General features: G+C 53.3%; 2 protein-coding genes across 5 annotated transcripts in view; one reads left to right on the forward strand and one right to left on the reverse strand.

Moving 5' to 3' along the window:
- ADORA1 (adenosine A1 receptor) overlaps positions 1–13,070 on the forward strand; it is a 38,655-nt gene extending 25,585 nt beyond the window's left edge. For 2 of the 4 annotated variants that reach the window (XM_023186997.2, XM_023186998.2), the window contains one exon: positions 12,128–13,011. In XM_023186997.2, the coding sequence (XP_023042765.1) occupies positions 12,128–12,767 (640 nt within the window). In that variant the 3' untranslated portion in view covers positions 12,768–13,011. Of the gene's footprint in view, positions 1–12,127 lie in introns of all 4 variants that reach the window. The other 2 variants (XM_023186996.2, XM_026456686.1) reach the window with 2 other exon arrangements.
- Positions 13,071–14,733: 1,663 nt separating this feature from the next.
- MYBPH (myosin binding protein H) lies at positions 14,734–23,016 on the reverse strand. Its single transcript, XM_023186993.3, has 11 exons — positions 22,376–23,016; positions 22,152–22,286; positions 21,259–21,426; positions 18,768–18,856; positions 18,205–18,400; positions 17,883–18,022; positions 17,125–17,284; positions 16,084–16,220; positions 15,737–15,923; positions 15,455–15,505; positions 14,734–14,912 (listed from the first exon to the last, which is right to left on the reverse strand). Exons 1-10 carry the CDS (start codon positions 22,578–22,580, stop codon positions 15,489–15,491), a joined length of 1,434 nt encoding a protein of 477 aa, XP_023042761.1. The 5' UTR covers positions 22,581–23,016; the 3' UTR covers positions 14,734–14,912; positions 15,455–15,488.

Below are 23,016 nucleotides of genomic sequence, written 5' to 3' on the forward strand. Positions count from 1 at the left end.
GAGAGAGAGAAGAGCTCTCTGCAGGCACACAGGTCTCCGGGGAGCTTGTGCAGTCAGTCATCCATGAAACCTTTGAGTGGGGGGGCTGATGGGGATCTCTGCCCTGTGCGTTGCAGCACACGCCACTTTCATCAGACTGGGGATCCCTTTGCTCAGGTGCTGGGCCTCTCCTGTGGACTCAGAGTTTCTTCATGGTGGGGGCTATATTTATTCTGCTCATGTCCAGCACTCAGAAAGGGGCCCTGAATCCGAAGGACAGATGGTGGGGGAGGTTGCTCAGAATAGAGGGTGTTACCGAGTCACACACAGGAACCTCATTATTTTTCCCACCAGGCTGAGGAGTTATTTGTCCTCAGCAAGTGACCAGGAGTGATTTCCAAGGCCCATTACACTAATGACCTAATCAATTTATCCTGCTCTTTTCTTTCAAGACACAGAGTGTCTTCCCCATCCCTGTAGCCCTGCAGGCTGGCCCTGGGGTGTCAGCCCGAGTCTCCTTTTGGGGACTGATGGGCACTGATGTTCTGGATGGTGACTGATGCCACAGAGCCCCTCACAGTGGGATTCAAGGCAGGATTCTTAGGCCCGGTATCCTGCCCCCTCCCCAGGGCCCCTGAAGCAGACTCCCCTGGGCAATGTTACTGTTAAATATTTGGCCCCTGGAGTGTGCCCAGCACTTTTGATTATATCTGGTTTCCTGTTCTCCTTGGGGAGGAAGAATTTCTCTGCAGGAAGTAGTTTAATAGTCTGAAAGCCTTATTTTCTTGCTCTTGAGATCCAAGTTTCCAGTTACAAGTGGCTGAGATCCTTGATAAGAGAGGAGGTGGGAAGGAGGGGACCAGAGCTATGAACTGTCACTCCCTCCCAGCCAAGGGCGAGGGAAAGAAAGAGGGAGGATTCAGTCCCTAACTATCCAAACCGCAGGACCGCAGAAAGACGTGGACCTCTGGCATCCTCCGGCCCTCCACCTCCCTGCACCCATGTCCTTCCATGAGGAACAGGTGATGAGAAACAGGGATGGCCAGGCCTGAGGACCCTGCTCCGGTCTCAGCAGTTGACAGGACACTGTGTCATCCTGTTAGCATTTTCCAAACCCACGTGTGGGTTCTCTCGCCTCTGAGTGAAGGCGTTTGTAAGAGTTGGGTGGCTCACTCATACCTATACCTCTGGCAGGGGGTTCTTAGAGATGACTGTGCTCAGTTCTTCCTGATGCAGCTTTACTCTTGAACCATCTGAGTCTAACCAGGAACACAGAAATCATTTTAGGTGTTTACAGCTGAAGGCCTTATACCAGGAATTGGTGATGAAGCAGCCGAGACACAAACAAGGAGAGTGAAGTAACCCAGAGATGAGTAACAACAGGAAGCTACCCCGAGGCAGAAGGACAAAGTGAGGAGGTGGTGATCCCAGAGCCCACGGGCTGTAGTTGGCTGGTAGAAGCTGCACCCGTGGTGGGTTTGTCTGATGTGTGGTGGAGCCATGGAGGAGTCATAACCACTGCCTAGTGCACGGCTGGGACAGGGAGGTGGACAGCTCCCCCCACCACCCGTCCCCATTGCTCCAGCACTGCAGTATTTCCTGTGGACCTGGATAGCCCCAGGGCTTGGGAAAGGCAGCCTGCCGGGGTCAGCCCCGTGGTGATACAAAGCAGGGCAGGGCCAGGAGAGAAAGCCAAGGACAGACAGCTTCAGAACCAGCGCGCTCCAGTCTCATCCCTGCAGTGGTGGCTGGCGTCTTCACACCTTTCTCACTTTGGCTGTTCTGCATTCACCAAAGAGAATTCTGTAGGGCCTCTATGCTCACTCCCTCTTCCTTCTTTTTTCTCTGTCAGATGTGTCTTCGCTGATTGGTCCCATGGTGTGTTCACCATCTGATGGCATCTTCCTATTTTTTTTTTTCCATTATTTTTTTGAGATGGAGTCTCACTCTGTCACCCAGGCTGGAGTGCAGTGGCATGGCTCACTGCAACCTCTGCCTTCCAGGTTCAAGCGATTCTCCTGCCTCAGCCTCCTGAGTGGCTGGGACTATAGGTACCTGCCACCATGCTCAGCCAGTTTTTGTATTTTTAGTAGAAATGAGGTTTCACCATGTTGGCCAGGGTGGTCTTGAACTTCTGACCTCAAGTGACCGCCTACCTTGGCCTCCTAAAGTGCTGGGATTACAGGCATGAGCCACTGCACCCGGACTGAGCTCTTCCTATTCTAAAGTGGCTTATCGTTTATGTTCTCTGAATCAGCCTAACAATCAGTCCCCAATGGCATCCAGGAGTGCTCTCTGAGGGTATAGACAAGGAGAGGCCACCCCTCTGTGCACCGCTGGGCCTCCAACTAGAAGTGATCTCATCCCTGAAAAGGACGATGCATGAGGTAAAGGACCAATGAGGAGCTTGGGCATTCTCATGATGTCTGCTGGGAATTAGCATGAGATGAAGACTTGCTTTTCTAGGGTGCAGGCTAAGAGACTCTGGGGAGGCAAGTTCTGGCCAGGGAAGCCTCTGCTGGTCTCACAGTGTGCAGGGCAATGCTGGGACTCCAAGCCACTGTGGACGTGTTGGTGGCTGGCTGGTGACCTGGTGGCGGTTTCTCATACATTTCATAAGAGGCCCTTGTCATAGCAGCTTTACGTTGCAGGACCTACGCAGGGGACCAGGAGTTGTCTGATTCAGCAGTGGATCCCCTACGGCTCCCAACACAGCAGGGAATGAACCAGGGAATGATTTTCCTCATCCAGGGCATCATAATTGCCTTCAGGGCTAGGGTCATGCCTTTCTAATCTGACTGTCTGATTGAGCACCTATCATTTAATCCTTATCTCTTGTTTCCTGAGATGTACTCACATGGCAGGTCCTCAAGCAATCATTTCTGAATAAGTGGATGTATGGTTTCATTAATGCATTTTTACATGTATTTATTCATTCATTCAACAAATAGTTATTGAGCACTGATATAGGTACTGGGGATGCAGTGGTAAACATGCCAAATAAAGGTTCTGTCCTAATGGGGCTCACATTCTACTGGAGTACTGGAGAGAAACTGATAATAAATGCATAGATAGATAGATAGATAGTGGGGGAAGAGAGGGTGTGAGAGAGACAGAGGAGGGAGAGGATCAGGAAGTGATAAGCTCTATCAGGAAAATTAAATCTGGCAAGAGGATACAGTGATAGAGACTATTTTTCAGGAGAGTCAGGGATCTTCCCTTAGGACCTGCCATCTGAGTGGAGACCTGAGTGAATGGAGAATGCGCCTTCCCAGACATTTCAGGAGATGAACAGGAAGTGCAAAGGCCCTGAGGTGGGAGAGTGCCCCAGGTATGTAAACAAAAGAGTGTCTACTAGCATGGTGAGAGTAGAGTGGAGTTCAGGGAGAGTGAAGTGGAGTTCAAGGTAAGGGGATGGGCCCTGAGGGGAGAGAAGGGTCAGGGAGACTGGGGGAAGGATAGGGCACCCTCTGCTCAGTGGTCAGGATCAAAACCAGAGTCATCTTGTTGATTCTTTCTCTCACCTGGACATCTGTCTTATTTCATTTTCTGCTGCTATAATGGAATAGCACAGTCTAGGTAATTCATAATGAACAGAAGTTTATTTGACTCACAGTTCTAGAGGCTAGGAAGTCCAAGATTAGGGGACCATGTCTGATAAGGACCTTCTTGCTGCCTCATAACATGCTGAAGGCATCACACAGGCAGGAGCTGAACTCATCCTTCAGAAGGACCCCACTTCTGTGATAACGAACCTGTTCCTGCAGTATTGGCATTAATCCATTCATATGGGTGGAGCCTCATGACCTAATTACCTCTTAAAGGTCCTACCTCTCTGCACTGTTGCAATGGGGATGGTTTCCAATATATGAGCTTTGAGGGACACATTCAAACCACGGCATTCTGCCCTGGCCTTCAAACTTCATGTCCTTCTTGCATGCAAAATACATTTATTCCATCCCAGTAGCCCCCAAAGTCTTAACTAGATCCAGCATCTACTCAAAAGTCCAAAGTCTGGAGTCTCATCTAAATCAGATATGGGTGAGGCTCAAGACAGGATTCATCCTAAGGCAAATTTCCTTCTAGTTGTGAGCCTATGAAATCAAAACAAGTTACATGCTTCCAAAATACAATAGTGGGACAGGAATAGGATAGGTATCCCCATTCCAAAGGGGAGAAATAGGCAAGAAGAAAGCAGTAACAGGACCCAAGTAAGTCCAAACCCCAACAAGCCAGACAACATTAAATCTTAAGAGTCTAGAATAGCCTTTTACTCCAGGTACCACCTTCTGGACATATTGGCTGTACTGGGCTCAGCCCATGAAGCAACGCTCGTGGACTGGAGTCTCATGCCTGCAGCTCTCCCATGCTGGAGTTGCATGCTGGTGGTCCTACAGTGCTGGGGTCTGTACAGTGGCCTCACTCCCATGACTCCAGGAGACATTGCCCTGGTGAGGGATCTCTGTGGTGGCTCTGTCCCTGTGACAAGTTGCTGCCTGGGCCTCCAGGCTGTCCATGATATCCTTTGAAATCTAACTGGAGGCTGGCATGACCCCACAGCTCCCACACTCTGTGCACCTGCAGAATCCACACCATGTGGACACTGCCAAGACCTACCTACCACTTGTGCTCTCTGCAGCAGCAGCACAAGCTACATCTGGGCCTGCTTGAGCCATGACTGGGGCTGCCAAGGAGCACTGTGGTAGAGCAGAGTCCTGAGGTGGCCCTGGGCAGCAAACGCCGAGGTCCCGCCTGGTGTCTCTGGAAACCTTGCTCTAAAGGTCCTCACCTGCCCTGAAAATCTCTGAAATGCCTGTGTGGTCACTCTCCCATCATCTTGATGAATAGAATCTGGCTTCTTTCTATCCATGTTATTCTCTTTAGCAAATGGTGTTTTGGCCACATCCTTAGTATTCTCTCCTGAACATACTTTTTAATTCTTTACATGGCCAGGCTGAGAGTTTTCCAAATCTTTCCATTCTGCTTCCCTTTTAATGATAACTTTCATCTTTAAATCATCTCTATCTTCCTTCATTTTGCTATAAATGGCAAAAAGAAACCATGTAGCACCTTGAATGTTTTGTTGCTTGGATATTCCTTCTACTAGATATCCCAGTTAGTTGCTCTAAAGTTCTGCCTTCCACAAGACACAATTTCACCAAGTTCTTTACAACTACATAACAAAGATGACCTTTACTCCAGTTTTCAGTATCTTGTTTCTTGTTTGCATCTGAGACCTCATCCAAATTTCTTTAGTGTCCAGATTTTCTGCTAGCATTCTAATCACGACCATTCAAATCATCCCTTAAAAGATTCAGTTGCTCTCTACAGCTCTTGTCTTCTGAGCTTTCACCAGAATTACCCTTAATGCTCCATTTATGGCAGTCTAGGCAGTTTTTTTTTTTTTTTTTTTTTTTTGTCTACTCCTCCAAACTCTTCCAGCCTATACCTGTTACCCAGTTCTAAAGCTGCTTCCACATTTTCAGGTATTTGTTATAGCAACAACCCCGCTTCTGGTACCAATTTTCTGTCTTAGTCCATTTTGTGCTGCTATAACAGAATACCTGAAACTGGGTAATTTATAAAGAAAAGAAGTTAGCTCACATTTCTGGAAGCTGAGAAGTGTAAGATCGAGGGTCTGCATCTGACAAGGGCCTTTTTTTCTGGCTCATCCTATGGCTCAAGGGTAGAAGGACAAAAGAGCACACTCTCAAGAAAGAAAAGAAGGTGGCCAAACTCATCTTTTATAAAGACTCCACTCCTGTGATAATGAACCCACTTCTGCAACAATGGCATTAATCCATTCAAGAGGGCGGAGCTCCCAGGATCTAATGACCTCTCAAAGGTCCCACCTTTCATCACTGTTGCATTGGGGATTAAATTTCCAACACATGAGCTTTGGGGGACACATTCAAACCATAGCAACATCCAAACTCAGCAGCAGGTCCTGTTGGCCCTGTTCCTAAATACATCTCAAAGCCATATGCTTCTTCTCAATTCCCATGCCGCCTGCTACAGCATCCCACCCTCATCTGCCTGGACGGCTAAAATAGCCTCCTGCTGGTTTTCTTGCCTTCCCTCATTCCCTGCTGCAACACATTCTCCACACAGCAGCCTGAGTTGTTTTTTAAAAACAGAAATTCGATTATATTATTCCTTTGCTTAAAATGACTTTTCCTTGTACTTAGAATAAACCCCAGAATACTTACTGCAGCCCTCTCAGCCCTAGGCCTCTTCTCTGACTGAGCTGGCCTCTCTCGGGCCTTCACCCCTGAGGCTCCTTCACACTAGCCCTCTCTTGCCACTCTGGCCTCAGCACCTCTCCCCGATGGTGCCTTCTGCCTAGAAGGCTCTGACCCAGATCTTTCCCTGGCTGACTCATTGGTGGTCCTTTGGCTCTCGGCTCATTGTCTCATCCTCAGAGAGGCTGCCCTGCGTATCAGCAGCGTGCCCTGCCCACTCACTCACTCCTGGGTTACCCTGCTTATTTCGCTTGGTAGGTCTTTTCACTCTCTAAAATGATCTAGTTTATTTGTTTGCATATCTATTGCCTGTTTCTCTGTCTGCAGAATGATGCTTTCATGAGTCTGTTCTCTTCTATATTCCTGAACCCTAACACCTAGAACCTGGCACCTGATAGGTGCTCAATGAATACCCCTTCAATAAATGAAAGGGTGAGTCTCAACCACCTGATTGCCCCCAGAAGGAACAAGACACCAACTAAATAGCTGGGCAGCACATGCATGTGAACAGGTCATTCTGATGGCTCAGAAAGAGGTCAGACTTTGCGGGAGGAGTGAGGCTCCTAGGCAAGGCACAATGGCGTCCTCACAACTGCTTAGTCCAGGGAGATTTGCCTGGGGCAGGAGAGGCTTGCCTTGCAGGCCCTAGCCATGGCTCCCTTCTTCTGCTCCAAGCTTCCGCCCTCCAATCCTCACGTGTCCTCTGTCTCCCAGAGTGGCAGAGCCGGGTCCAATATGGGCTTTGCACTTGGACATATTGGCGTCTTAGAAATTCTTTTCCTGCTTTTTCCTGGCAGAGTGGCCTTGGACATGTTTTCTAATCTCTCCAAGTCTCAGTTACTGCAATTAAGAAATAAGAATAATGACACAGGTTGAGTATCCCTTATCCAAAATGTGTGGGACCAGAAGTGTTTCCAATTTTGGATTTTTTCAGATTTTGGAATATTTGCATTATACTCACTGGTTGAGCATCCCTAATCTGGAAATCTGAAATGCTCAAATGAACATTTTCTTTGAGTGTCTTGTTGGCATTCAAGTAGTGTTGAATTTTGGAGCATTTGGGCTTTTGGATTTTCACATTAGGGATGCTCAACCTGTAGTATCTAAGTGATAGGCTTGTGCTGAAGTATCAATAAAACCATGTCTATAAAGTCAGCACCCAGGGCTGGGCGCAGTGGCGCACGCCTGTAATCCCAGCACTTTGGGAGGCCAGAGCAGGAGGATCACTTGAGCCCTGGAGTTTAAGATCAGCCTGGTCAACATAGTGAAACCCCCATCTCTACAAAAACACTTAAAAATAACTGGGCATGGTGGCCCACACTTGTCCCCACTACTGAGGAGGCTGAGGTGGAAGGATCTCTTGAGCCCAGGAGTTTGAGGTTACAGTTAACTGTGATTGCACCACTGCAATCCAGCCTAGGAGACAGAGTGAGAGCCTATCTCTTAAATAAATAAATAAATAAATAAATAAATAGTGCCCAGCGCATAGAAATAAATGTTAATGCTTACCAGCATTTTTATTGTTGTTATTATCGATCAGATAACTATTATTTTGAACTCCTTCCTCACTTAGCCTCCAGAATCTCCCACCCCTCCTATGGCAGCCCTGCCAGGGTGTCCTGGGAAGAACCAATGGCTCTCTCTGCCCTGCCCTATTTGGACACAGGATTTGTAGACTTCGTTCCCTCATTTCCACCTCTAAACCATATTGACACTCTTGCAGCAGCTATGATACGAAATCCTTTTCTGTTCAGCCACCAGCTCTTGCCATCACTGAGAGGCTCAACAGGAACCGCCTTCCATTTCTTTCCTCAAGCGATCCCTTTGCCTCTCAGGGTCTCTGTAGCCCATTGCTCTGGGGACTCAGTCTTTTCATGTTATCATCATCAATGAGAAGTTCCGACTAATAAACTAATTCATACTATGGAGTTCATGTCATTTTAGCTTTTAAAAAAACACACAGGTGGGCGTGGTGGCTCATACCTGTAATTCTAGAACTTCAGGAGGTCGAGGGGGCAGAATTGCTTGAGCACAGGTGCTCGAGACCAACCTGGGCAACACAGGGAGACCCCGTCTCAATAAACTAAATAAATAAATAGCACACAGAGAAGGCAACTCTTACTTAACCCAAAGGAATGTCTCATTCCTTATGGGATTTTATGCACTTTGAAGGAGATTCTGGAGGTGGGGCTCTCCCTAGTTGCCTCAGGGCTATTTTTTTTTTTTTTTTTTTTTGAGACAGAGTTTCGCTCTTGTTGCCCAGGCTGGAGTGCAAGGGCGCAATCTCGCGATCTCGGCTCACTGCAACCTCTGCCTCCTGGGTTCAAGCAATTCTCCTACCTCGGCCTCCCGAGTAGCTGGGATTGCAAGCATGCGCCACCATGCCTGGCTAATTTTGTATGTTTTTTTTTTTTTTTTAGTAGAGACAGGGTTTCACCATGTTGCCCAGGCTGGTCTTGAACTCCTGACCTCACGTGATCCCGCCTTGGCCTCCCAAAGTGCTGGGATTACAGGCATGAGCCACTGCGCCCAGTCCCCTCAGGGCTATCGTTAAGGCGCTGTCTGCCCTGCTGGCCTGTGGACGGGACCCCACTTGGTGTTTTCCTGTTTCTGTTCCATTGCTCTCCCGTTCGTGCACGCCTGAGCTGCACGCTCCTGAGAGCAGCATCTCCCTGCTTGGCTCCCAGCACAGCCCTCGGGGATGCTGTGGACTTGGGAGGGGCATTCCCAAGTCAGAGGCACCTTCCATACACCCCCACCCCCACCCCACGCATGCCCCAGGACTTGCAGCCTCTGCTTCCTTTCCCACGCGTAAGGAGAGGTGAGCTTCTCCCCTCGCCCTGGGAGGCAGCCCTTCCTGTGAGAGCCTGCCCCACCTCAGCCAAGGTCTTGGGTCCAGCCCTTTCCCACCAGGGAGAAAATAGCAAGAAAAACAGATGAGAGCTGATACCCTAAGCTGCAGGGTCTGCTGGGACTGGGAACTGGAGGAGCCCCAGAAAAGCTTTAACCCCGGGGGCTCCAAGCGGTCAGAAGGGTGAGGGGTGAGGAGAGAAGAGGGGAGGGAGCCACCTCTGTAGCTAGAAGTTGTCTCTTCCCTCTCTCCTGTCAGTGTCTAGACTGTCACTGTCTACCTCTCCTCTCTCCATAGGTCATCACTGCCCTGATGTCAGTCCCAGGCTAGATCCCTCAATCCATAGGCTGGACGGCAGCACCAGAGGTCACCTGGCCCACCCCACTGACTCTGGGTGGTGCCTTCCTTGGGCGAGGTCTAGAAGTTCCCCTTTTAACTCTAATAGGCAAGGGATATTTTCAACTTGCCGATCATCTGCATCTCAGCAACCCACAGTCAGCCTGGCACCCTGAAGGTGAGCTGGGCTTGGAGTCAGGAGACCCAGGCCAGTGGAGTTTCTAATCTGTGAAATGGGCATTCCCTTATCTGCTGTGCTCACCACAGCAGCGGTTATGGGGATTACCCGAGATAGGACTGAGAAAGGGATTTGTACATGATAAATGTGGTAATAAATAGCAGATGTGATGGGTGGTAGGGGTAGGCAGGACACCTGGCCCCGTCCTCTCTGAAGCAGCAGCTCTCTTTCCCTGCTGAGGTTCACCTGGGGATCTGGCCCTACTCTCTGCTGTGTAGCTGCTGAGATAGCATCTCTCAGCCTTCAGAATGACCAACGTTCCTTTGGTCTTTTCCTGTAGACGCATTCCCAGAACTTTTTCCACCATGTCTAAGAGGACACATGGGGAACACTTTGAGATGGTCAGGAACAAGATGTGAGGAAGATGTTTAAATAGCCCTTAGGCTGTGTTTGCTGAGCATCCAGAGATACTGGAGTTTTCCAGGTGGCCATTTGTCTAGGAGCTTGGAGGGGTAAGAAGAGCTCAGGCAAACGAACACTGGTCGGGTGTTTACAGAGTACTTGCACACATAGTATCTCATTTGATCCTCCCCCTCTGAAGTAGGTCTCTTTTACAGAGGAGACATTGATCTAGCAAGTTGCAGACTGGCGGCCCAAGTTTGGGTCTTCTGACTCACAGTGTCTGCACCAGGCCTGGTCATTCTGCTGAGGATACAGAGGAGGGAATGGGCTTCAATTACAGCAAGAGAGTGAGGATTGGATCTAAGGAAACTTCAGAGTCACAAGTGAACCAGTCACCTCTCAAGGCCCCTTGGTGGTGGTTTGGGGCACAAGAATCCTATGATCACAGAGTAGGAGAGGGGAACTGCTCCGAAGGTGTTGGAGTCATCTAGTCCTCAATTTCTTCACTGGGACAATGAAGGGATAGAAAATGAGATTCCAAAGGTCTCTTCTAGTCCTTATCTTCTAGATGGGGTGGAGAGGGGGCATCTGGTTCCTCCCACTCTGCAAATTGTCTCCCTTCCTACCTCTATAGCCTTCACAGAGCAGGTGGGCTTTGATGGATGGTAAAGGATCTAGGAGAAGTGTTGTCTGGGGTGAGACAGACTTTAAGCATCATCACCATGCAGGAGAAAGCCGCAGATTCTGCATCCCTGGGGCAGAAGGAAACAGTCGGCAGCCTCTCCCTTCACACTCCCGGGTCTCAGAAGCTGTTTACATGCTCAGGAGGGCACTCCATCCATTTCAGAAGCTGCATTGGAAAATAACAACTGGGCAAGCTGCTGCTGCTCAGCCAGCTCCTCAGCACAGAGCTGGGTGAGACCCAGCCCTTGGCACTGTCTCCAAGGCCAGTGTGTAGTCAGAAGCCATGATGGCTGTTGGCTAGATTGGTTTAAAGGGAAGCAGGAACCCCTGAGATGTGAAAACGCCCAACCCTTGTGGCTCATGAGCAGCCTCGTCATCCAGATGTTTCCATCTTCTTTGTGGGTCATGACATGAAAAAATTTAGAGAGTTCTGGCCCTTGACTCAACTTATTTCCTTTAAATAACATATCATGATCTGTAGTTGTCTTGTTTATTTTCTTGCTTTGGTGTTACCTGTCTCTTCACCCAAAATGTGAGATATGTAGAAGCAGGGATCTTTTATCTTATTCTCAGCACAGAGAGCAATGCCTAGCACAGAAAGCACTTGACAAATGCTTGCTGAATGAATGCATCCATGTATGCGTGCATAAATGCTTGAATGAATGAGTGAAAGTATCCAGCATGTAGTAGATGCTCAGTGAATATCAGTTTTCTTTCCTGAGCATCATTTCCAGTTAGCTTGACAGTGCAGGGCTGGTTCTTGAGATCAAGCCGTTAGGAGTTAAGTGCTGCACAGTGACTGGAAGGGGAAACAGGAGGTTAATGTAGAGGTGGGAGACGTGGTATGGCAGGGGAGTATGGGACAAGGCCAAGAGAAGGGGGGTTGTGTGAAAGATTTTTTGAAATGGCAGTTGTGTCTGCTGGCCTAAGAGAAGGGATGGTTTGTTAATCACCTGGGTGTTTCGGTCAGTGTAGACATGTTTTAGGAAGCACGGGACGGCACTGCTACCTTCCATGTGGCCTTGGGCAGATCCTGTGACTACTCTGAACCTCAGTTTCCTCATCTGTCGATTGGGTAGCCCACATTCTGCCGGTAACTTCCTACGTGATGAAGGCTGTCATGAAGCAAGGGTGAGATAACCAGTGGGGGTGTGCTGAGTGCATGGGAGGAATTTTTACTTTTCCTTGAAATTCCTAAAGGAGCTCCTCTGTGATTTTCTATTATTATTTTTGTCATTAATCAGGATTTCCTTTCTCTGCAGGAGAATGAGCCAATGCATGGCAAGCACTAAATCTTAGATCCTGAAAACTCGGCCCTCAAGCAAAAGACATGCACCTCTTCCTGGATGGGGAGGGTGCTCCTCTTAGAGGCCCCTGGAGGCCAGGTGTGCCTCGGAGGGGCCTTTCAAGGCAGCTAGGAGGCAGATCCTAACACTCTGCCCTCTTCTCCCCCAGATACAAGATGGTGGTGACCCCCCGGAGGGCGGCGGTGGCCATCGCCGGCTGCTGGATCCTCTCCTTGGTGGTGGGGCTGACCCCTATGTTTGGCTGGAACAATCTGAGTGCAGTGGAGCGGGCCTGGGCAGCCAACGGCAGCATGGGGGAGCCCGTGATCAAGTGCGAGTTCGAGAAGGTCATCAGCATGGAGTACATGGTCTACTTCAACTTCTTTGTGTGGGTGCTGCCCCCGCTTCTCCTCATGGTCCTCATCTACCTGGAGGTCTTCTACCTAATCCGCAAGCAGCTCAACAAGAAGGTATCGGCCTCCTCTGGTGACCCACAGAAGTACTATGGGAAGGAGCTGAAGATCGCCAAGTCGCTGGCCCTCATCCTCTTCCTCTTTGCTCTCAGCTGGCTGCCTTTGCACATCCTCAACTGCATCACCCTCTTCTGCCCGTCCTGCCACAAGCCCAGCATCCTCACCTACATTGCCATCTTCCTTACGCACGGCAACTCGGCCATGAACCCTATCGTCTACGCCTTCCGCATCCAGAAGTTCCGCGTCACCTTCCTTAAGATTTGGAATGACCATTTCCGCTGCCAGCCCGCACCCCCCATTGATGAGGATCTCCCAGAAGAGAGGCCTGATGACTAGACCCCACCTTCTGCTCCCACCAGCCCACATCCAGTGGGGTCTCAGTCCAGTCCTCACTTGCTCACTGTCCCAGGGGTCTCCCTGAGCCTGCCCCAGCTGGGCTGTGGGCCAGGGGCACGGGGGAGGCTCTGAAGAGATACCCACAGAGTGTGGTCCCTCCACTAGGAGTTAACTACCCTATACTTCTGGGCCCTGCAGGAGGCTTGGGAGGGCAAGGATCCTACAGAGGGACCGGGTGTCCAGAGGCAAGAGTGTCCTGAGCCTCCACCTGCCTGACCATCCCATGAGCAGTCCAGCGCTTCAGGGCTGGGCAGGTCCTGGGGAGGCCAAGACTGCAGAGGAGCCACCTGGGCTGGGAGAAGGTGCTTGGGCTTCTGCAGTGAGGCAGGGGAGTCTGCTTGTCTTAGATGTTGGTGGTGCAGCCCCACCAACCAAGCTTAAGGAGAGGAGAGCATCCCCTCTGAGACGGATGGAAGGAGAGAGGTCGAGGACGCACTGGCCTGGCTGTCTCTCCTGTTCTGTAGGAGAGGGTGGCCAGAGGCAGCTAAGGGGCAGGAATCAAGGAGCCTCCATTCCCACCTCTGAGGACTCTGGACCCCAGGCCATACCAGGTGCTAGGGTGCCTGCTCTCCTTGCCCTGGGTCAGCCCAGGGTTGTACGTGGGAGAGGCAGAAAGGGTAGGTTCAGAAATCATTTCTGATATTTGCTGGAGTGCTGGCTGCATGCCCTGGGGAGTGAGCTTGGTGCGGTAGGTGCTGGCTTCAAACAGCCATGAGGTGGCAGCTCTGAGCCCTCTTTCTTGCCCTGAGTTTTCCAGGGAGGAGCCTGGAGTGTAATTACCTGTCATCTGGGCCACCAGCTCCACTGGCCCGCCCGATGCTGGGCCTGAACTGTCCTAGGTGACCCCATCTCTGCTGCTTCTGGGCCTAATGGAGAGGAGAACCCTAGACATTCTGCCTGCCTGGGGACGGAGTGGACGAAGGAAAGGGTCTGTAAGGACTCAGTGTTGACTGTGGGTCCCCCTGGGGTGGGTTTAGCAGGCTGCAGCAGGCAGAGGAGAGCACCCCCGAGACTGTGTGGGAGGCCTTGCTGTCATGTGAATCCCTCAATACCCCTAGTATTTGGCTGGGTTTTCAGGGACTTTGGAAGCTCTATTGCAGGTGTCTGGGGGTCTAGGACTTCAGGGATCTAGGGAAGGACCAACCCATGCCCTGCCAAGCCTGGAGCCCCTGTGGGGGGTGGCGAGGCAGGGGAACCTGGAGCCCCCGTGGAGGGGGCGTAAGGCGGGGGAGTCTGGAGCCCCCATGTGGGGGGAGGGTGAGGCGGGGGAGGGGAGGTGGTCATTGAGTTGACTTTCTGAACATGAGTGTCAACTCCAGGCCTTGCTTCCAGGCCCTTCCCTCTGTTGGAAATGGGGTGCCCTGGCTCCCAAGGGAGGCCCATGTGACTAATAAAAAACTGTGAACCCTGTGGAGAGCACATTGTTGGGCGCCCACCCCCACCACTGTTGAGGGCAACAAGACAGCTTCAGCAGAGAGGAAGCAATGGCGGGGGCCGGGAGGAGCTGCGGGAGTGGGCCTGTGGAGGCGTTCAAGGAAGGAAGGTTCCAGAGAGGGTGTGTCTGTTTCCATAGTTACACACTTGGGGTAGCAAACCCTGATCAGGAAGTGAGATCCTGAAAACTCACATGTCCAGAACCCCCACCCCCCACCCCAGCCATGACATCCTGAGACCTCTCCCACTGGCATCTTCCTCATGGTGACATATCTGGAGAATCCCTCATGGTGAAACATTCAGACACCCCCGCCTCCTGGTGACATAGCACCTCCCCCTAGATGATGTCGCTCAGTGGCACAGAGGCCCGGCACTGTAACACCACGCATCTTTATTAGAGTGCTTCCCACCCAGTGTGCAACTCCGCAGGGCACTCCAATCTCTGTGCCTTCCAGCACCCCTTGAGCTCAGATAGTCTGGCCCGGGGCCTACCAGGCCCAGTCCTGAGTTCTGGACAACAGCCTCTATGGGAGGGAGGCCAGCAGGTACCAGGGGCGGTTCCATCAGCCGTCGCTATGGAAGTGGGGGTCTTGGACATCTCTGGAGTTTGACTGTGGGCCTGGCGGACCTGACCCTTCAGGCCTGCAGCACCTGGAGGAGGACATGCTTCCTGAGCCCCTGGTGTGAACAGACCTCAGCTGCAGGCCAAAGAGGTGCAGAGAGGGGAGGGGGAGCAGCACCCTCTTTCTCACCAGGCCTCCCTCCCTCAGGACCAAGCCCAGGTCTGAACTCTGCCCACTGCAGTTCTAGATACTTCTGTACTTATGCAGAGCCTCAGAACCACCACCAGGGGAGGGAAGGCAGGGAAAGGTTGTTATCCCCAGTTTTCGGATGAGGAAATGTGTCCAAACAGAACACCTTTGCTGAAGGTCACTCAGAGCTGGGAGTAGACTCTGGTCATGTGGCGGTCCACGGAATCAACCCCCTTCCGGACCACACTGGCATCGCCTGGCCCTGCAACATCACTGCGAGTCTCTGGACATGCGTGCTAGTTGCCTGTGTCCTCAAGTTTGTACCTAGAGCTGACCACCACCTTTCCTTCTCACTCCCACCCCCTGCTCCCGGCCTCCTCTCCGCTTCTGTGCCACCTGCAGAGGTAACAGAGAGGGTGGGCCAGGCCATTTACCATTTACCTGGCTCCTCATCACAGCCTCCTCCTGTGGCTCTTCAGTGCGTGGCTGAGGCTGGAAGAGAGGCTGCAGTTAGAGTTTGGGGGAAGTGGCGGGGAACTGACAAGGTTCACGGTTACACACCCTCTTCTACACCTGTCCACCCTCCCGTTTGGAAAGTAATTGGCACAGCCTGACCCCAATCTTACTACCCCTTCTTTTGTGCCTTGATTTTAAGCTCTCCGCTGCCTGTAGTTCAGCTCCAGAGAGGTGCTGACTCCTGCTCTCCCATCCTCAAACTCTCACCTTTGACCTCCAGCCGGCAGTCCACAGATGCCTCCCCCAGCACGTTGATGGCCTTGCAGGTGTAGACCCCAGAATCAAAGGGGCTGGGTTTCCGGATCTCTAGGGTGCAGACGCCTTGCTCAGAGAGGGCGCGGTATTTGGGGTTGCCCTGGATCTCCATCTTGTTTTTCATCCAGATGATCTTGGGCTGGGAGGCATGGTCAGAAGAGAGCTGGGGAAGTGTGGACTGGAGCGGGGCACTCAAAGGCTATCCCCAGGCTAAGGTGCGGATGCCTGGAGGATTCCTCAGCCCTGCTGTCCCCATCTGCCCCCACTAGCCCAGGGCACAGCAGGGCCTGGACCCTCACCTTGGGTGAAGCTCGGACACTGCAGAACAGCTGGGTGCTGTAGCCAGGGGTGGAGGTGTGGTCAGCCAGGGGCTGGGTGAATGAGGGGGCTTCTGAGAAGTCTCGCTCAATAAACCCTTTAGGTTTGGCAGCAATATCTGGGTTCGGGGGAGAAAGTCGGGTGAATCTGAGCTTACAGGAGTGAAGGAGACCTGTTAGGACTGACTGTGATCCATGATCTATGGATAGCAAGTCATGGCTTATTTGCGGGAACCTGGACAATCTCAAAGAGGCAGAGAAAGCTGAGACTGTAGCTGGGTGGGTCAGTGTGGTGAGCAGAGAAGAGAAGGTGGAAAAAGCAGAGATGAGAGCATCTTGGCAGAAGGTGGAGGTTAGTAACTCAGAGATGCCATATTTCCTTTGTGTTTGTCATTGGAGACTTGACTGGCTTTCCTTTTCTAAACAAAAATTTCTTCCTAATTCTGTGCAGTTCAGGCTAGTGTTAAAAAAAGTTTGCCTTCTGGAACCCACACAGACTGTGGGTCGGAGAGGGCCTCAGGGCACACAAGGGACAGGGAAAAGGGCCCGGGGTTTAACATTTGACGCAAGAGGGTCGGGTGCCTGTGTGGAGACAGTAAATACTCCTATCTCTCTTGTCCATCTATGTGGTGTGTATTAGGGTTGGGAGGCTTGTTTTTAGCAAACTCACCCTTTTTAGCACACTACCCATCCATGCACAGGTCACCCTTTAGATTCCCTTCAGGCACTCTCTGCCTGAAACTTGGCGGATGCACACGCATCTCTGGAATAAGTACACAGCCTCCAAAGGGGCATCTTTCATTTGTGTGGATTTGCTCTGATGTGTTTGTTAAAATCAACCAGCCACATCCACTACTTTACAGCCATTCTGTGTGTGTGTAGGCATAGCTGTGGAGTGAGGGGACAGCACGTGTTCCAGGGGCAGACGCCCAGGAGAAGCCCAGACAGAGGGGTGCAGAGATGCCAAGGAAGAGGCAGGGACAGGGAGAGAATTAGCACAGCCAGCTCTGGGCCCAAACCCACCTGCCTTCTGGATGTGGGCGAGCTCCTTGGTGACGGTGGCTGAGGCGCTGAGTCCGCACAGGTTTTCTGAGAAGACCCGGAAGGAGTACGAGTTGCCGATGATGAGGTCAGAGATGGTGCAGGTGGTTGGGTGGTAGCGCTCCAGCACTGTGAACCATTGCTGCAGGGCCCTGGGCGTCACCCTCATTTCTCACCCCGTCCTCGCCCTCCCTGCTTACCCTGGAGCCCTCTCCTCACAGAACTCATTCCATGCCCCCAACCCTGGGATGCTGAACCATCCAGCTTTGGACCTCAGGGACATTGAATTGGAAGAAGGGCTCCCTGGGTCACTCAGGTGACCTCTGAAGGGTCCTCAGAGAATCCTAGAGCCTTCGTGTGCAAAGTGTGGCCCACAGATGTGCAACTTCAGCATCACCTGGAAACTTCTTAGAAATGCAGGCCTTCAGCCCCCACCCTGGACCTACTGAGTCACACTCTGCCTCTTAGCAAGCTCCCCAGGTGACTCATGTGGACATTAAGATTTGAGAAGTGTGGCTCCAGAGCTTGAAAGGCTTCAGACAGCCCGGGCCAGCCCTCCTCACAGTCTTCAGGAGGCATCTGAGGTCCAGAGAGGAAAAGTCTTGTTAAGGGCCTCCTAGGGAGTCAGGTTAGCAGTGGGCAGACCAGAACTGGATCCCTAGACTCCCTCCCTAGACTCAGTGGGATGGGCCTTCTCCACCACCTTGACCACTTCGTACCCCGACCCCGCTCTGCCTCACCCCTGTCTTTTTGTCTGCCTTCTGCACCGTGTAGCCCAGGAGCTCTGTGTTGCCTGTGTCCTGGGGTGGCGTCCACTGAAGAGCAGCGTTGCAGCCCCAGACATCCAGGAGCTGGATGCTGCTGGGAGGTCCAGGTTTCTCTGTAGGCCCAGAGTGCGAGGGGAAGTGAGCATGAGGGCCAGGCTGGCCACAGAGCCCCTACATCCAAGATTTGGCTCCTGCCACATTCCCTTGGCCTGCTCCCATCAGCCGTCAGCTCTGGGATAGGCGGTCGGGGGCTCCAGGTCCCCCTTGAGGCAGCACTGTTCCCCTGACTCCATACCAATCACCAGGATGTCAATGGCTGCCTTGGCCTCCAGGCCTTCCACGTGCACGGTGAGCTCGTAGCGGCCCGAGTCAGAGCGCTGGGCCGAGCGAATGAAGAGGATGGAGTCCTGGTCCCCAGTGCGCACGCTCACCCGCTGGCTGTCCAGGGCATGGCCATTGTGGGTCCATGTGGCCTGAGGCTTAGGCTTCCCCTGGCAGGGAGGAGCCCCCAGGGTGAGTGTAGGGAGGTGCCAGCGTCCCCACACCCCCTTAACTCCAGGAGTCTCGAGCTGTTCTCGGGGAAGCCTGTCCCTTTGGCCCTTCTCAGGAGGGGCAGCAGAGGCTGGAGCCACAGGGGCTGCCCTGAGCCACATCCTCCAGGTGTCCAGCCCGCTCTGGGGCCCACCTGCCCATCCCCAGGCTGAGAATCACCAATGAGTCATGTGCATGATTGTGGGAGGATGAGGCCGTCTCGCTGGGTCTCAGCCCGACCCTTGGAGATCCTGCCACTTCCCAGGCTCCCCTTAAATGGGCCTGGTTCCCACCCAGCCTCTTACCCTTGGTGGGGGTAATACTCACCTGGAAGGGGATTTGCAGGTTGACCGTCTCTCCCACCTGGCGGATGTGGGTCTGACGGAGGTGGCGGGGGACACGGATCTTGGGGGCCTCTGGATCAAAGCAAGAGTCTGGGCTTAGCAGGGCAGTGGGGTGGCTGATTGGGGTTTCTGAGGTGGCAGGGGATAGCTGGTGAGGGATGCTGGCTGGGAGGAGGGTCCTGCGTGTGCCTGGCTGCCGTGGGGTCCCTCCTTGCAGGAAGGGTGAAGCTTTCACTCCTGAGGTCTAGGGGCCCACATCCCTTAAGGGAGCAGGAGGTTTCAGGAGGTCAGCGCCTCCATGGTGTGAACTGGTAAGCATCCTGGGCACTCCCTTGGCGCCTCGACTCTGCCAGGATGGGATTTGCCTTGCAGCCCAGGCATTCCCAAGCACCAGATGGGCCCCAGCTGACTCTCTGTCTCCCCCTGCTGGGGAGCAGGTGCTGCACCTGTCCGGCTGCACTTCTAAGAAGGGGAGGCCACTGCCGTCTTCCTGCTCTAATACTCCCGACCCTCCACAAGCCCAGGACTTTCAGAGAAGTCCTTATGAAACCCTGTTGGTCTCTTCCTCTGTATCCAGGCCTTATTGAGAGGATTAGGATCTTTCCCTTCCTAAGTGAAGCCAGGGCAGGTATCCCCCCTTCTTCCTCTGTCACCCTCCCATAATCTGTTAGTTTCAGAGCTGGGAAGTCCTTCCTGAAGTCCTATTTCAGCCACCTGTTATGCTAAGGAATGACCTTCTGACCCTCACCTGGTCAGGGGCAACCACTGAAGCCCCTGGGCATTCTAAAGGAAGCTGCAGTGGCCACCACCCCGTCCCCCTGGGCGGGTGCTGGGCCCATGACTGAGGCTCCTTTGCAGCAAACAGGTGGCAGCAGTTGGTTGGTGGTGTGCAGGGCGGAGGAGGATGAGACAGTGAGAAGGAACACGGTGTCTCTGAGGATTAGCTGAGTGGGCACTTGGCTCTGGGAGCTCAGGCATGGAATGCTCTAGGGACAGCTGCAGGGGGTCAAGAATGCTTGGCAGCTCCAGGTGGCTGAGGAGGGACAGCTGAGCAGTCAAGGATCCTGGACAGGGCCCCCACTCTGCCCTGCCCATGACAAGCCTGGCTGTTCCCCACTTATTCACAGCCTCCTCTCCCTCTTCTCTCCAGGAAATCCCCTTCTCTCCTGCCAGAGGAATTTGAATGGAGAAGTGGGTGCTGAGTCTGGCTGGGTCCATCAATGCTGGGCCTCAGGGGCCTCTCAGAGGCTGAGCTCCCTGGTTCCATGGGGAAGGCCCAGCACCCTCCCAACCAAGAGGCCTTCCTGGCACCTCCAAGACTAGAGTCGACACAGCCATACTGCAGCTGCCAGGTGGGGCCACATCTCACTCAGAGCCAAAGGCTGGGAATGTCCTTGGGTTTTGGGTGCCACCGGAGAAGATGCCCTGAAGTGCAGTGGGGCATGAGTGGTCCCGTGTAGGCATCAGACTCTGGGACTGCCAATAAAAGGCTGGGTGACCTCAAGGGATGCTCTGGGCTCCTTGGGATCTGTTTGGCCTCAATAGTCTGTGAATCTAAGCTCCCTAACCCCATGGTTCCCATGTCTCTCAGGCCTCAGAGCTGAACATTTCCTTTTGAATCCAGACTTGACCCCTCCTGTGGATCCCCTCTCCTTCTGGAGGCCTTGCCTAGAGCTACAGAGTTCTGTTTAACCTCTCCCAGGAACCATCCATCCCCTTGTGGAGGAACAAGAAGGAATGTGGAGAAGGCCTCAGGCCACCTGCCTGCCTGTGTCTCTCCTCACCCTGGGGGACTGTGCTGTCCCCAGAGACCTCAGATCACACCAAATGACTCACTGTCATTAACAGACTGAAACCCGATCAGCTCTGGGAGGGGAGCAGGGGGAGGCTAATGCACCTTGCAAATAGAAATATTAGCAATGGGGATGGCAGCTGGCCTGCGGGGCCCCAGTGAGGTACGCCCTCTGCGATGGAGAAGTCTTCACGGACCTTTCGCAGACCCTCTTTTTCTTTCCACTAGGGCCGTGGTGGAACGAGGGGCAAGTAGGGCCTTCTCTCTGTTTCAAGACCTTTGAGAGAATCTGGAACCCAGGACACAGGAAATGGGCAGAAAATGAGTGTTTATAGCCACTGGAAGAATTGAGATTAGATGGGAGAAAGAACAGATGGACTCTTAGCATTGAGCAGGTGACCCAGGGAACTTGACCTTTTGTTTCTGAGCATCAGGAAGCCCCTTCCTCAAGGCATGGGGGCTGGACCACTCAGGGAAATGGCTTCTTAGACCTCCAGAGACCCCTTGCTGCTGAGGAACCTGGAACTTTCTTCAGGCAAGATGTGATAGTGCGTGGCTTGTGCATGTGAGTGTGGGACGGGGGAAATGACTGCCTGGCTCCCTCTACCTGCTGGCCTCAGTTTCTCCATTAGATGAGGTGTTTGGGAAGGGCTGGGGAGCTGAAGGCCAGGATGGGCTTTACCGATATTCTCTCGGATGTGGACAGGCTGGTCCAGCATGGCTGGCGGGCCAGCTCCTGCAGAACTCACTGCAGACACCCGCAGGAGGAGCTTGTCTCCCAGAGCCAGGTTCCGCACGGTCTGCTGGGTCACCATCATGGGCCGGGCACTCACAGGCACCCACTCCGAGGCTGAGGGGATGGAGAGAGTGTGAGGTCTTGGCAGTGTGGCCACAGGCGCCCCTCTCCGTGGGGCTTCTTTGCCTGCTGGTGATCTGGGGAAATCGGCCTCCCTCTCTGGGCCTCATTTTTCCCTTCTTTGCCTTCCCTGACTTCTTGTCAAATGGCATAAAAGACACCTGATGTTAGAGCCCTGAAGTCATGGCCAGAGATGAGGTTGTTGAAGCCCAGAGAGGGTTGGACACAATTGCAAAGTCACACAGCAAGGTAGGGGCAGAGGCAGAGGCCAGGCTGGACTTGGGCCATGGAGGGGGACAGTGGCATCAGGGATGTAGCCCCCATACTCTCACCCCATTCCTGCTTTCTCCTCACTGTCTCTTATGCTAACATTCCCCTCTCCTGCTCCTCCCTCTCCACTTCCTACACTTCCGGGTCCTCTGAGACTTAGCACTTCCTTCCCTTCTTGCCAAAGGAGAACCCAGAGTCCCTTTACCCTTCTCTTACTCAGAGACTCCTTGGAACTGAGGACAGGGGAGCCCCTCAACCCACCTACCTACCCTTTCTTGCTCTCCTGCTGGTGGAGCAAGAAAGGATAGGTGGGTTGAGGAGCCCACTGCTTGCATCACCCCCTTCTGCGTCTCTCCCAGACTGACCAACAACAGGGCCTGTGCACTTGTCCCTGCAACCCTCCATGACAACCTCCCCTGGGTGTATGCAAGACTTAGCCCAGCACTCACCTCCCTCTCTGCAGAGCTCCAGCACATAGCCCTGGAGGCCCAGCCTCCCCAGGCTCTCTGGGGGCTCCCAGCTCACAGTCACAGAGCTGTTGCTCACATCCTCCAGGGTCAGCAGCAGTGGGGCACTGGGGACATCTGGGGAGATGAAGAGGTTCACGGCCAAGAGCTCCCCTCCACCCCCGACATGCCTGCCTCCCTCCTTCCCCTGCCCCACCTTCAGTCACCTTCACTTGGGGGTGCAGACTTAGTGGTTGCGGGGGCTGCAGGGGCCTGAGGGGCAGGGGCCTGTGGCTTGGGCACCTGCTCTTCCCCGGTGGACTCTGATACTGCCGCTTCTCGGGGAGGCTCTGCGGTGGGCACCTTGGCAGATTCAGTTGCCGTCTCTTCTGTACTGCAGGCAGGGTCCTCGGAGGTGGTTTTCTCCATCATTGCTGGACTGGCTGGGGGGCCAGGCTGGAGTGTGCAGGGGTCAGCCGCTGGGGGGCCTGGGCCTCTAGGGTGCCCGGGACACCTAGGTCCAGGCTTATATAGTCAGGGGCTGCCCCACCCCCAGCAAACGATTCCCAGCTGTGGGGTCAGGTCAAGCAGGAGGACTGGAGGGTGGAGAGGCGCCCAGGCCAGGAATAGCTCTGGGGGAGGAACCACAAGGGCCCCTTGAGGAGTCACTCCCTCCTCCATCACCCCGACTGGCCTTCAACAGCCAGGGTGCTGGTGCCCAGCTGGGGGAGGGCGCAGATGGGTGAGATGGGACAGCAAGCAGGCCGTGTGCCAGGTGTCAGGGCAATGGGAGGAAGAACTTCTATCTGGAGAATGAGCCCAGCTCAGGCTCTGTGTGTCTGGCCTCTATGGGGCCATTTGTGCCCAG

Source organism: Piliocolobus tephrosceles, chromosome 1, assembly GCF_002776525.5.
Source record: "Piliocolobus tephrosceles isolate RC106 chromosome 1, ASM277652v3, whole genome shotgun sequence".
Taxonomy (NCBI): domain Eukaryota; kingdom Metazoa; phylum Chordata; class Mammalia; order Primates; family Cercopithecidae; genus Piliocolobus; species Piliocolobus tephrosceles.

Excerpts from the sequence above, each read along its gene's own strand:
- MYBPH (XM_023186993.3), bottom strand. The coding sequence starts at position 22,580 with ATGATGGAGAAAACCACCTCCGAGGACCCTGCCTGCAGTACAGAAGAG. Across the intron at positions 18,401-18,767 it reads ACCTGCAAATCCCCTTCCAG|GGGAAGCCTAAGCCTCAGGC; the intron begins GTGAGTATTACC and ends CCTCCCTGCCAG. Across the intron at positions 15,924-16,083 it reads GTGTCCGAGCTTCACCCAAG|CCCAAGATCATCTGGATGAA; the intron begins GTGAGGGTCCAG and ends CATGCCTCCCAG.